This window comes from Olea europaea, chromosome 7 (genome assembly GCF_002742605.1).
Source record: "Olea europaea var. sylvestris chromosome 7, O_europaea_v1, whole genome shotgun sequence".
Classification (NCBI taxonomy): domain Eukaryota; kingdom Viridiplantae; phylum Streptophyta; class Magnoliopsida; order Lamiales; family Oleaceae; genus Olea; species Olea europaea.
This window is the reverse complement of record NC_036243.1, coordinates 2955807-2970574: the sequence shown is the minus strand read 5'-3', so window position 1 is coordinate 2970574 and position 14768 is coordinate 2955807. Positions and strand designations below refer to the sequence as shown.

Sequence of the window (14768 nt, the reverse complement as noted above, 5' to 3'; positions counted from 1 at the left end):
ACTTATGAAAGTTAAGAAATCAACAATTTGGGGTGATAAAAACGACCATGAATGTATTGAAGTTAAACCTTCTTACTCTGCAAATTATGGGATCTCATCATGCACGAGACTAGTATTTCATTGAATGCTCAAAAAAGGCAATACTTCACAGAAGGATTGGAATATAAAATATTTGAGAGCTGCTTTTGCCTATCTGTTTCAGTTTCACTAATAAAACTACTGTAAAATGACGGTGAAAAAAATCTGGTCGAACCAACACAAGTTTTGAAAGCAGTTACCATGCTAGCTTTGACCTAGATGACACAGCCTCTTGCATTCGAACCATTTCTTCCATTTATCCCTCCAGGACTCTGGTTTATACTGTCATCTGGAACATACAGATCAGATTACTTATTTTCCATCTTATTAAACCTGCAGATTTTGGCCATGAGAAATTAACATTATGAATGATGATATGGGATGAGATGCTCAAAACCCAAACAGCCAATTGAAAAGATTAAATTGAACTGTTCACCTTTGCTGCTCGATCTGGAATACTCTCTACGGGAGTTTGGGTTAAACGAGCATCCTTGGCCTTCAAGTAGTTGTACATAACAACACCACATAAAGCTGTAGAAAAGTTGACAACGTTAATATGCCTTCAAACATCAAATTGCTCAAATTTCAAATTTAACATTGAAGAAGGGTACCAATAGCATATCCAATGATATTTAGCTGGGTGATTGTCGACTCTGGAAAAATAATGGTCGAGAGTGTAATGAGTATCCAGTCTTTGAGGACCCCAGCAACTCGAATGGTCACTGCACCAGTTCTACCAATTACTAAAAAAATGGAGAAGTTTAAAGCCAAGGCGCAAAGTGCATTCGAGAAAAAAATCCAGAAATTAAATTGGATCTGTGTGACTTCCATTCCAGGCTTCTCCAAAAGATACCATGGAACAAAGAGAAACACAAAGCTGCACATAAAAAGAAACAAGGTAAGAACTAGCATCATGAATAAATATAGCTGCAAGATAAAGATATAAATACATTTCCAACATAAAGGACAGTGAAGAAAGAAAAAACAGGAGAGATTTTGTCTCGTGTAATCATTTCAACAAGTACTTAATAAAGTAGCTAGACAAAATTATACAGAACATATCTAGCAAAAACAAGAAATAAGCGGAGACTGCATCTAAGTCATAGGTTTTATTCAGAAGTGGCATAAATGAAAATGAAGCTAGATTCTTGAGACTCAAATAAATCATTTTTCAACCTCTCTTCAAATCGTATTGTCATATCTTAATATTTCCTCTGAAGATAGATCATTTGATTTCACTGTTACAGCACTAACTTCTAAGGACAAATTGATCCCACTAGACAAATCAGGGGCAATATTGAAGTGCAACTATTACCACCTAGAATTTTTTTGCCTGTAATATGTCTCTTCTAAACTGAAGTTAAGAGTGAAAATATTTATACTTCCCCACTCTTATTTTACTATAACANTTTTTTGCCTGTAATATGTCTCTTCTAAACTGAAGTTAAGAGTGAAAATATTTATACTTCCCCACTCTTATTTTACTATAACACCATTTCTGGCGTATTCAACAACCCATAGAAGAAGAATACCTGCAAGGAGCAATGTAATATAAGCTCGTGACAGGATTGAGGGTTAAGCCCTTCTTCTGGAGTAGAACTTGTGTTATGACCAATCTAAGAGCTTCAGCAAATATTCCCGTAACTTGATAAACTGTACCCACTATGTTAAAGTGGATTTCCCCGTATGAAGATACGACTACACCAACACTGACCAAAAGCATGTTCAAAAATAGATCACATCTTAATTTGTCAGTGCCGCATATAACAGCCATGAGAAAAGTGGCCACTGGCACTGTCAAGGGTGTAGAGAACAAATCCAATTAGCAAATTACTTGATATCATCAACTTAAAACTATTAACAGAAAACATATAAGCATACTTAGGGCTTTGAGCATCTGGATGAAGGCCACAGAGATGAACAAATACGCAGTATTGCCAAACCTGTACGAGCACACACTATTATTAGTGAACGAGAGAAAATCTGCATCATAAGAAAGTTATTTCACGATAGCCATCCTCCAAATATGCAATATATGAGTAAAGGAACTGAATGAGGCGAGAAACATTTATAATATAAGTCATCTAACAATAACATAGTTATAGCATAAAAATGTTCACTGATGTTCAAATAGATCACAGTTAAATAATTCGTTGTTTTATCAGACAACAGTCAATGAAAAACCCACAAGAGGAGTGATTGCTTTAAAAGGCAAAGCCTTGCTGAATATATGTCGGTGGGGGATTGAGAAGTGGGCGAGAAATGAGAGCATTTCAGTCTATACTGGAGCTGGACAGCATTTTCATTCTCAAAGCATGGGATATCAGGCTAACGGTCAACACAAGTATCCAACTTAAATGCTGTTTTTGCCTAATCAATAAACACAAGAAAATCACTATTAATAATTTAAGTATCTGTTGAACAGTTTGCAATATTAAGGCATGAATGGATGCCCAAGGTAATTAAGGAAAAGGTGTAAGGTCCCAAAAATGTCACATACTAGAATTTATTTATTTAATATACTATATCTTAAATTTGGAAAGTTTGGGGACTAAAATGATAAATATTTTAAATTCAATTTTAATTGGGTCAAATATTTAAATAATGATAGAGTAATGATAAATATATCAATATTGTACTCGTTGGATAGCTTGTAATTAATTATGTATATTAGGCTCGAGAAAAAGTCGATTCAGATAAATCAGCTCTAAAATATTTCAGTTTGAAGAAGTTGATGAAAACTAGTTTTGCAGTTTAATTGAAACATTGGATGAAAATGTACCCCGCCACGTGTCACGTGTATGGAGTGTTTCATTTTGATTTTGAATTTGTTGGAGGTTAGTGCACGTGTATGTTAAATGATGGATAGGTAGTTTTATTTTAAAATATTTTATTTGCCTAGGTTTTTGGGATATGATAGTGATAGACTACCATGTGTTGATTAGACAGGGAAGAAATAATGATGTATGGAATTGAGACTTTATGGGAAAACACGGCTTTTTGACAAACTTTAAGCCCTACTAAAATTCAATATTCTCTTTCACCTTTAAATAACATAAAAAAAGTTTTATCCCAGAAAATTTAGATACTCGTATACAGTGGTAGCATAAAAAATAAAAAATAATAAAAAAATAAAAAAAGTTTGGAACATGAATTTGGATCGTCTTTCAAAAACTAATTTATCTCACGAGGTAGAATATTGAGGTGCAGAGTATTCTATCCCGTTTAATTATTTTTTTCATGTTGATGAATTATTTTACTCATGAAAGCTAAATATATGATATGATATGCTATGATATGATATGATATGAATGATACGACCATTCCAGTGCAAATGATATGATATGAGTTCTTACCGATTTCTAAAAATATGAGACGATATGATTTTTCTGATACATGTTTTAAAATTTTTACTTGGCATTGTGTTAGACCCGCAATACAGGTCACCTATCAAAGACGCAAGGGTAGAAGATGAAATACACAGGGAGAATAAGCCACATGCACGGTTACATGATATGGTTGGGGGAATAGTCTAGAAGCAAAACAGCCTATAAATAAGAGAAGAAATTGGCAACTGGGGGAGGAGAATTTGGCATTCAACAGGAGAGTGGTGAACCTCTCGAATGTTCACAGCTATATCTTGTTATTTTCTTCAGTTCTTGTGTATTTTTTATTTAATCGTCCCATGACAAAACTTCACTGAGTGTAATTCTAGTTAGTTAATGAAATTCAGCATTCAATTATCTCAAAAAGTGTGATAGATAATTTGTTATTATCCCAGGTTTCTATCATTTGGTATCAGAGCAAACCGATCCTGATGATGAACTTAACAGATCAAGTGGGAAGTTTAGAAGGATCTCAATAGAAATTACAGGAGCAAATGGAAGGAATGCAAATGGGAATGGAGAAAGTGCAGATGGAGTTGCAACGGGTACAGAATATTGAAAAAAATATGGCCATCATTTCCGAACAATTCACCTTCATGAGGACAAGATGGGAGGAGGCTGAACGAGAAAGGAAAGGCAAAGGACAAGCAGGAGCGAAGGACTCAGAATACACTGGGCAATCTGAGGTTTCTCCGGATATGGGGATGAATGGCAGAGAAAGGGGTTATGCAACCGGTGGGAGCTGGAAAACAGAAATCAAGGGGAGGAGGTTGGAGATGCCGGTGTTCATGGGAAACAATCCGGATGAATGGATCTTCAAGGCTGAACGATATTTCACTGTGAATCACTTAACGGAGTTGGAGAATTTAGAAACGGCCGGTTTGTGTTTTGAAGAAGGAGCACTGTCTTGGTATCAATGGGAACAAAAACGGAGAGGTGTGCGTAGTTGGGAAGAGCTCAAAGGACTCTTGCGAGCTCGCGTCAGATCGACGCTGGAAGGTACCACGGAGGAACGATTCCTGGCCCTCCGACAAGAGGGTTCGGTGATGAATTACAGGCACTCATTCGAGACACTAGCAACTCCAATCTGTGATGTTTCTGAGGCCATACTAGAAGGCCACTTCATAAATGAGCTGAGCCCAGAAATTAAGGCCGAAGTCAGGATGTTACAGCCCAAAGGGCTTGAGCAGATTATGGAACTGGCCCAAAGAATTGAAGAGAAGAACAAGGCCCCGCAAGCCTATGCTACTGGATCTGGCCCATTAAGAAGTAAATTAAATCCTAACCCAAATGGGTACCCTCTGTCTTCCAGAAATCAGTCGAACACTCTCTAGATTTCCAACCCAAAATTATCGGCGACTAGATTTACACATGCTGTCGGCCCGATATTCAAGAAGCTCAGTGAAGCCGAATTGAAGGTCAAGAAGGAAAAAGTGCTATGTTTCTGTTGTGACGAGAAATATTCCATTGGGCACAAGTGCAAGAACAAAGAGTTGCAAGTAATGCTGGTGTACGATGATGAACGACAGGATGAGTCATGAGTGCGAAAATGAGGAGCCAACTGAGGAGATGATAGAAGGAGGGAGACTTACGACCGGCGAAATGGTGGAATTATCCATAAATTCGGTGGTGGGTCTTACCCCACCACAGACCATGAAGCTGAAAGGAAAAATTTCCGGCGAAGAAGTAGTGGTGCTAATTGATTATGGGGCTAGCCATAACTTCATATCAGCCGACTTGGTGCAGAAATTGGAGTTGCCTAGAACAGAGACATTGAGATATGGGGTGATCATGGGGATTGGGTTGGCGGTGCAGGGGGCAGGAATTTGTAAAGGAGTGCAATTATCTTTGCAGAATATAGAGGTAGTGGAGGACTTCCTTCCTTTGGAGTTGGGGAGTTCCGACGTGATTCTAGGAATAAAATGGCTTTCAACTCTAGGCCAAACGAAAATTGATTGGAAGGCACTCACGATGAAATTTCAGGTTGGGGGAACTACAATGACTTTGCAGGGAGACCCGAGCCTTAGCAAAACATTGATTACGTTGAAGGCTATGATCAAAGTGTTCAAAGGAGGGGGAGAAGAGTGCTTCTGGAGTTAGGCAGCCTGGTGGTTGAATGTGGGGAGTGGCAGAGAGGGATATTGGTGGAAATTAACCAAGTCTTGGATGAATTTGAAAAGGTGTTTGAAGAACCCGTGGGGTTGCCACCCCCACAGAACAGAGATCACGCGATCGCTCTTCAACCAGGTACTGCCCCTATCGGCGTAAGGCCCTATCGCTACCCACATGCTCAAAAAAACGAGATAGAGAAGTTAGTTCGCGATATGTTAGCTGCTGGGATCATCAGGCCTAGCACCAACCCATTTTCTAGCCCAGTTCTACTGGTGAAAAAAAAAAGATGGGGGATGGAGGTTTTGTGTAGATTACAGAGCAGTGAACAAGGTGACTGTACCGGATAAGTTTCCCATTCCCGTGATAGATGAACTATTGGATGAATTACATGGGGCAACGATTTTTTCTGAGTTGGATTTGAAGGCAGGCTACCATCAGATTCGGGTCAAACCTGATGGCATTCTGAAAACAGCATTCAGAACACATGAAGGGCATTATGAGTTCATCGTCATGCCGTTTGGACTCACTAACGCCCCGGCCACATTCCAATCGCTCATGAATGAAGTATTCAAAGAGAAACTGAGGCGCTTTGTGTTAGTATTCTTTGACGACATTTTAGTATTCAATCGCAGTGAAGAGGAACATACTGGGCATTTAAGGAGTGTACTGCAGGTGCTATCCCAACATCAATTGTATGCCAACAGAAAAAAATGTAGCTTTGGGCAGGCAGAGGTGGAGTATCTCGGGCACATTATTTCCCGTCACGGGGTAGCTGCAAATAAGTTAAAAATTCAAGCCATGATAGACTGGCCAAGCCCCAGTTCATTGCAGGAGTTGAGGGGATTTTTGGGGTTGACTGGGTATTACCGTCGTTTTGTTAAGAATTATGGCAAGTTGGCGTGGCCCTTAACAGAACGATTACGTAAGGACAATTTTTTCTGGGATGAGGAATCAGAACGAGCCTTTAATAGCTTGAAAGTAGCCATGACTACGGTGCCGGTACTTGCTCTTCCTGACTTTAGTAAGCCTTTCATCATAGAAACCGATGCTTCGGGGTTTGGTTTGGGGGCAGTACTTATGCAGGACCAGCACCCCATCGCATTTTTTAGTCATGCTCTTAACCCAAAGGGAAGAGTGAAATCAGCATATGAGCGAGAGTTGACTGCCATCGTTATCGCAGTTCAAAAGTGGAAACATTACTTGCTAGGTCAAAAATTCTTGGTTCGAACCGATCAAAAAAGTTTGAAGTTTTTAAAGGAGCAACGGGAAGTAAACCCGGAGTATCAGAAGGGTTAGTTAAATTGATAGGGTATCAGTTTGAAATTCAATATCGTCCAGGAAGTGAAAACAAGGCGATTGATGCATTATCTCGGGTAAGTTCTTCATCTGAATTAATGGCAATCTCAGTCCCGACAATGGTGCAACTAGAAGTATTAACTGAAGAGGTAAGGGCAGACCCACAATTGCAGGGGGTCATCCAGGACATCACCAGAGATTCCCTCAGCAGGCCGGATTATGCAATGGTAAATGGTAAATTACTATTTAAAGGAAGGTTGTGATACCCAAAGGGTCGACGTTAATTCCCATAATGCTATAAGAGGAACATGATAACAAGTTAGGAGGCCACTCTGGGTGGTCGAAGACCTACAAACGGATAGCAGCAAGTGTATACTAGGAGGGAATGAAATCAGACATAAGCAAGTATGTTAGACAATGTACTGTTTGTCAGCAAAACAAGTACAATGCTCTATCACCGGCGGGCCTTTTACAACCACTCGCTATTCCAAATCAGGACTAGGAAGATATTGCCATGGATTTCATCGAGGGTTACCGAAGTCTGGGAATATGGCACCATTCTGGTGGTGGTTGATAGACCGAGTAAATATGGGCACTTTATTGGACTCAAATATCCTTTTACGTCAGCTAGTGTGGCGAGAATTTTCATCAAGGAAGTGGTACGACTCCATGGAGTACCGCATTCCATTGTTTCAGATCGAGATAAAGTTTTTGTGAGTCATTTTTGGGAAGAGTTATTCAGGTTGCAAGGAACTAAGCTCAGCCGAAGTACTGAACCGCACTTTAGAAACTCATCTTCGTTGTTTTGCTTCATCTCGACCTAAATCTTGGTTCAGTTGGCTGCCACGGACGGAATTGTGGTACAACACGTCCTTTCATACAACCACCAAAGCTACTCCTTTTCAAATTGTATATGGGCGAGAACCCCCAACTTTGGTGAGAATTGAAAGAGGGTGCACTCCAGTTTCAGTGGTAGAACAAAAGTTGTGGGAACGTGATTGAATACTAGATGAATTAAAGGCACAACTACTCCAAGCTCAAGCTAAAATGAAGGGCATAGCCGACGCTAAACGCAGAGATATCCAGTTCCAAGTAGGCGATTTGGTATACTTGAAGATCAGACCATATCGCCGGAGGACTTTGGCTGCCACGAATAATGAAAAATTGGCTCCAAGATTCTATGGTCCATTTGTAGTGGAAAAGAGAATTGGACCAATGGCGTATAAGCTGTCCTTACTACCCACATGTAGCATTCACCCGATTTTTCATGTATCACAGTTGCGCAAGGCAGTGGAAGCAACACATGCTGTGGATGAAATGCCTAATCAAATGAGGAGTTAGAAATGTTGGTGGAACCTGAAGCGGTGCTGGGGGTGCGACTTGGATCAAGTCACAACATTAGAGGACTGGATGTGTAGATTCAATGGAAGGGGCTGCCACCACTGGAAGCAACATGGGAATCGTATGACCTGTTGAAACAGCAATTTCCCTCCTTTCACCTTGAGGACAAGGTGAGTCTTGTTGGGGGGAGTAATGTTCGACCCGCAATACAAGTCACCTATCAAAGACGCAAGGGTAGAAGAGGAAATACACAGGAAGAATAAGCCACATGCACGGTTACATTATATGGTTGGGGGAACAGTCTAGAAGCAGAACAACCTATAAATAAGAGAAGAAATTGGCAACCGGGGGAGGAGAATTTGGCATTCAACAGGAGAGTGGTGAACCTCTCAAAAGTTCACAGCTATATCTTGTTATTTTCTTCAGTTCTTGTGTATTTTTGATTTAATCGTCCTATCACAGAACTTCACTAAGTGTAATTCCAGTTAGTTAATGAAATTCAGCATTCAATTATCTCAAAAAGTGTGATACATAAATTGTCATTATCCCAGGTTTCTATCAGATTGCACCATTAATTTTTATATGTTCTACTGAGTATTCCCACGTATTCACCATTTTTCCTACTCACAGATTTGAACAGGTCGTTGGTTGACGGGCGATGCGGTGGAGTTATGATACCAAAAATTATGGAATTCAAAATAAATAAATTCGGAATAACATGACTATGAACTTTGATTTTTAGCGTTATTTCAATTTTATCTTCATGTGAAATTTGCAATTTAAGATTTGGGACATGTTTCAGTTAATTATATTTTCCATATGTTTTATTTATTTTATAGATGGAACTAGAAAAATTTTCATGTTAGGATGTTTGATTTAATTTATTTAATTATGGAATCAAGGTTTTAGTAACGATTTTAAATTGTTAAAATTTGGGTCGTTACAAAAGGTATGTGATGGTCGTTTTGTTAGGGAATTTAGACAGTGCGAACAGATACACAAAAAAAGAAATATGTTGCAACGGCTCAAATTACCGATTGAAAGCCTCTCACTCATCAAAGATTCACTATCTACAAATAGTATGCACCCATGATTGTTGAACAAAATAAAGAGAGAGTTTGAGATTCTATATTTGCAAAATATTGTGCTTACCAAAGGCTCGAGGCAAAGAAGGCACTGATAGGAATCACACATGTAGCATATCTGCAAATACCGTGGAACATGGTCATACAAGGATATTATACACTAAATGGTTAATAACATGGGAATACATCTCTCACATTTCAAATGTCATTTTGACAGGTGATACAACCTGCACAATTTTAAGTCATTACTACGTCAGCAAAGGGATTTTGAAATAAAAATACATGGATATAAAATTAAAACATCACACAAGTGGGGAAAGGCTGACCCAGAAGTTTATGGCTAAATAGCAAAAAGGTGCAACACTTGTTTTTCGTTTTGTCCAAAGACAATTTCACTGGGGTAAAAGACCATGCATACTTGCAAAGTTATTCAACTCAATCAAAGCTTCACAAATACCAAATCTACTGCATAAAAGTGAATTTTATGAAAAAACTTGACAAGTAATATAGAACCTCGATCTCCAAAAAGATTAAGCTTAATGATGAAATTGTAATAACTCGTGTGACAAGCAGTTTTGGTACATGTTCATGTAATGTAGTCTGCACTAATAACATACACATCTACTAGGAAGAAGGGGTCCAACATAAAAACATGTTATATTAAACAGCTAAGCAACATAATGAAGTTCTAAAGATCTCACATGTATCAAAAGGAGATTCTACAATTCTATTGCCGTTAAGCAAAAAGTAATAGGACAAGCTCTCCGATAGAACTGCAAGACAAGATGGAACTCTTATAACTGGAATCTACATATTTACTTGACCAATGCAATTCACAACAATCAAGTTATCCATTGAGAGCCATGGACAAGTCTCCAAACATTGGAACTCTTTTAAAAACAAATATACAAATGAACAAAGGTAAGTTAGTAAAACTTTCATCCCTCATTCTACATAGCGCATGACAATAATTATCAACTTGGAAGCTATTAAAACGAGATTCATAAAATAAAGAAGGTGAATAAGGGTACATATTCTTTCAAATATGTCACTGTCGGTCAATCCACAAGATTTCCATATCTCTGCATTTTCTCTGGAATCTGTCTTAGCTTACACCATCCTCGTTAATAATACGAGGTCAGTGAGGAAAGACCAGTACCGGCTTAACAACCTCAATAATCAACTTGTATTGTCACATTAAGAGTCAATATATACCAACAAATATCAGTACACTAGTAAAGAAAGTAGAATGCAGCAAAAGGTAATTTCAAAATAACCCATACCTTAAAGACTCGAACCAGAAAAAATGCCACCAAGCCAGAAAAGCCCATATGAATCATGGTAAGTGTAATTGGCAATGGGAAATTGAAATATTTTGGTGAGAGAACCCACTGTTAAAAAACAAAACAAGAAACACAAGTCTGGCAATTGTTACAGTAGAGATGCACCTAAAATGAATAGTATTGGAAAACGAAAATAAACATACAGATACACTACTACAAAGGACGAATTTGTGGGAAAACCACCACCTTTTTTTTTTCCCTTCCTTTTTACCTAATGACCACATTGACAATGTTAAAAGATATTAGTGCTGAATATTGGTTGGCAGTGAGAATATTAAAGGTAGTAGATTAAAAAATATGGTGCAATAACCTCATAAGAGACCAAAAAACTTTTATTAAAAAATTGGCAGTGAGAACCTACCAGTTCATATTAAAGGTAGTAAATCAAACAATACAATGCAATGACCTCAATAAGATACCAAAAAACTTGTATAAAAAAAAAAATAAATAAATAAAAAATAAAAAAAAGAACAAGTCTATTTTGCACGGATGGCATCATAATATAAATTTGTGATGCTTTAGTACAGCAGTTCCCTCTAGATAATCAATATTCTCTCATTTGAATTTTTCTTTTTTCCCCTTTTAAAGCAGTAAAACTTAATTAGGAAATATAGAATTAATAATTGAAACTTGAAAGCACGTCAGGTGGAGATACCTAGCTTCACGAGGTATTTCCTTCAATACTATATTTTACAAGTAGGAAGCACCGAAAAGGACACGAAATGATACAAAATGGACAGGCTAATGTGCAGTTGTTCAAAAAAGTATGACACAAACATCCTCAATGCCTTGATCAAAATAATATATATATATATAGAAATTTTAGTTTTTTTTTTTATTGAAAATTTTGAAGTTATTTTTTTAATTCCGGACAATGTTCACTTCCATATAGATTTCACAAAAATAAAAAATTCCTAAAACTAGACGAGAGTCATCACCTTGTCAATTTATTGATAGATTCGTCACCATTGTACAGGTCAAGTAAACAATCTCTTTTTCTTTCTCTTTTCTTCATCCCTTTCTAATTCCTCCATCCCGTCCAAAAAAATCCATTATTATCTTCATGTAAGTAAAGGTTCCATGGCTCTTTTGTTTGACAAGAAAGTCGAGCTAATCAGGTTAACAATATTAGATAAATATCAACAATAATGTCACTATTAAGTACTAAAAAGGAACAATTTTTGACTTTACGTATAACCTAAACTTTCACGATTTTTTTTTTTTTTATAGGTTTCTGAAAAAGGAATGGTTTCATCTTGGTGCATAACACTAAGATATCTCCTAATTTAGTCAGTGCATAAAGACAAATGATCGGCGCATCCATATCTAATCCTAGTAGCAATTGTCTCAATGAACAATCAATAAATGGTAGATAGAGACCATTCAAATAATAATAAACAAGCAAAAATCATTTACAACAAACAAAGGTAAAGAGAAAGAAAGAGACCAGCATCGGAGGTTGTTCGTGTGTAGAATAATACAAGAATACATACCTTGTTATACAAAATTACTCCGGAGGACAATAGGATATAAACCAATAGATACAGATAGGTCAATAATAGTTGTTTGCTAATCATTGTGTTTGTTTAGGCTCCCTAAGCATTCCAACTTGCAATATCCAGCTTCGTACTCTTCATCAAGACTGAAATAATTGTATGATTGGAAGATATTTTGATGGAAATTTTATACCTACTCAAAAACCAGTAAAGCAAAATATCTCTTTTTCTCAGAGAATCATTTTTCGAACAATGAAATCCATAATATAAAGGTGTGTGAGATGAAATTCATTCAAACCGTTACTATTCATACCCTTGAATTACAAATATGCCACTTTCTTAGCGGAATCGCTGTAACTGCAACACGAACAGACATCAGTGGAACCTGGAAAAAGGATGATAGAATGAGAACGATATACAAAAGGCAACCCTCAGGTTCAACTATAGGTATCCATTTTTAACGAAAAAACCATTGGGCTATCCGGTTATGTATTTTCATGATGACAGACAGTTCGCAAACAAACATGATCTCATAATGGTAGTCAACAATCAATTCGGACAGCAAACAGAAAAAGATCATGGCACATAAAGAATAAAAACTCTATATTTGTAACACTAACAAAAAGTTGCGGCTTATTTAATTGAGAAAGAAAAAGGATATAATGGGAGTACAGGATAAAATATTTGACGGTGACACCCTAATACATGTGTTATATTCTGGAAGCATATTGAGACACATTCATATTCTTCTGTTCATTTTCTTTTGCTAGAAACCCTTGGCAAGATTATTTACAAAATTCGAGAACATTTTTCCCTTCCAACCTCTCCGGCAGGTTTATTTCTCACTAACTTAAAGGGGTTTGGATGGACAACTAAAATTTTCATTGATTATTGCTCTACCTCCTATTTGCTTGTGAGTTAAATCACTATCTTTCCTCGAGGGTAATTAATTGCTTTTTGGATCACTTGTTAGCTCAATTATAATTTAGTGTATTTACTTCTTTAACAAAGGACCTCTACTCTAATAACATTTTCTTACCATATGTTAAGAGATTCTTCATTGAAAATGAATGCTGCGGAAGATATAATTTCCAAAAATGGCATGACAAGCATGTGAGGAATAAATTCAACAAAGAGCTTTCACTACTTGTAACACCGTGAGTTAACAGAAAGAACACGAAGTTCACCATGGTTTAATTTTTGATATGTCTATAAATTATACCCTTTAGCCCAACAATGATATCGCTCATAGATTTGCACATATGAGCTTGCGGTAATTACTTTAACTTTTTGCATCAAGTTAGTTTAGAATGGCAGAATTAATTAAATCTCCTTCTTTGTAAGTTTCTATTATTAAGGGAACCCGTGGGTTGATCTAGCTAAAAACAAGGAGGGAGTGATCACCCAGCCTCCGGGATAAAGAAATACAGATTTAAAAAAAATAAAAATAAAAATCTTCGTGAGTCTATTTCAAACTCTTAACCTTTCCTTTAAATGTCCCAGGCCAACAGGCAAAAGTAACATTGACAGTTAATGTAGATCAAGTCTTTATCATTATCATATCAAGACCCGAATAAGTTGTAAGTAATCCGTTCTTCAAGCAATTACCATCAGGCATCTTACTATCGAAATTGCAATCATAATCATTTGCACAATATCTTACGAAATGACCTACAGGAGATAAATATTTTAAAAGTGCAGTTGGTACAAGTGTTTCCTATATTTATAGCATTATTAATGTACATAAATTGAAGTTTTAGTGGATTTGTTTTGTACCTTTTATTTCACCATTTTCCTTAGGCAATTACTTCCCCAGCGAGTTAACATATCATAAGCATTCAAACTAAATCATATTTTCATTTCCTGTGTCAGAATCTACAACCACTCTTCCAGCTTCTTAAACTTCACATTTGGATTGGAAGTTCAGCAGATGGTTGTTGATTACATTGTTAACAAACATTTAACACAGAAAAAACAACTTATGCCCACTTAGACCCATAAACGAATGCATGCATACACACTGGCACCCGCCATTTCGTATTGGGATAGGGAAACAGATCCAACATTGATTCCACCCAATAAAAGGCCTAAAATCCAATGAATTGGACCAAAACCAGAACGACCTGGAAATTGAAAATAACACTAAAACAAAACGCTAAAGAAGAATGAAATGTAACAAAATGTGAAGAATAAGGCAGGGTGGAACCTGAATTTCAGCAGATGGTATGTAATCTCAACTGGGTCTCCTTACTAATCAACAATTGGGCGTACAAAATCCTGTCCGTCAGACCGACTTGGTTATGCAAGTGAGCATACAGTCTTGGGATGGTGATGGGAGTTAGATTGGGTAGTTTTGAAGATCCGAAGTGCATTAATGGGGAGGTTTTTTAGGTAAAATTTGGTTAAGCTTTTTCGAGCAAAAGTGTCCTACGCAGAAATATCCTCAAAGGAAAAGTTGACGAGTTAAGTGAGTAGTTGCGCAAGAAGAAGAAATTCAGATCCCAACCATTTTTGGCAAGGAAAACGCTTTTTATAACATTTTACTTAATGACAAGGTGTTGATTGATAAGAACGTCATTTGTTGAAAAATGATTATGCCTAAAAAATGAGAATAAAAAATATAATCGTTAT

The 14768-nt window shown here is 37.1% G+C and overlaps 2 protein-coding genes across 5 annotated transcripts; one reads left to right on the top strand and one right to left on the bottom strand.

The window, feature by feature from the left end:
• Positions 1 to 54: 54 nt before the first annotated feature.
• Positions 55 to 14686, bottom strand: LOC111396701 (probable sugar phosphate/phosphate translocator At3g17430). Of its 4 annotated transcripts, none has more exons than XM_023023168.1 (11): positions 14344 to 14686; positions 12451 to 12522; positions 12135 to 12283; positions 10582 to 10689; positions 9494 to 9525; positions 9366 to 9416; positions 1960 to 2021; positions 1611 to 1872; positions 690 to 955; positions 515 to 609; positions 55 to 411 (listed from the first exon to the last, which is right to left on the bottom strand). In XM_023023168.1, the coding sequence occupies exons 3-11, from the start codon at positions 12216 to 12218 to the stop codon at positions 406 to 408; spliced, it is 966 nt and encodes a 321-aa protein (XP_022878936.1). In that variant the 5' UTR covers positions 12219 to 12283; positions 12451 to 12522; positions 14344 to 14686; the 3' UTR covers positions 55 to 405. The 4 variants fall into 4 exon arrangements, with proteins under 4 accessions (XP_022878936.1, XP_022878934.1, XP_022878935.1 ...); XM_023023166.1 differs by having other exon boundaries at positions 55 to 367; XM_023023167.1 differs by having other exon boundaries at positions 55 to 367; positions 12135 to 12330; positions 14344 to 14645.
• LOC111396702 lies at positions 3440 to 4798 on the top strand. The gene has a single exon (XM_023023170.1). The coding sequence runs from the start codon at positions 3959 to 3961 to the stop codon at positions 4796 to 4798; it is 840 nt and encodes a 279-aa protein (XP_022878938.1). The 5' UTR covers positions 3440 to 3958.
• Positions 14687 to 14768: the final 82 nt, after the last annotated feature.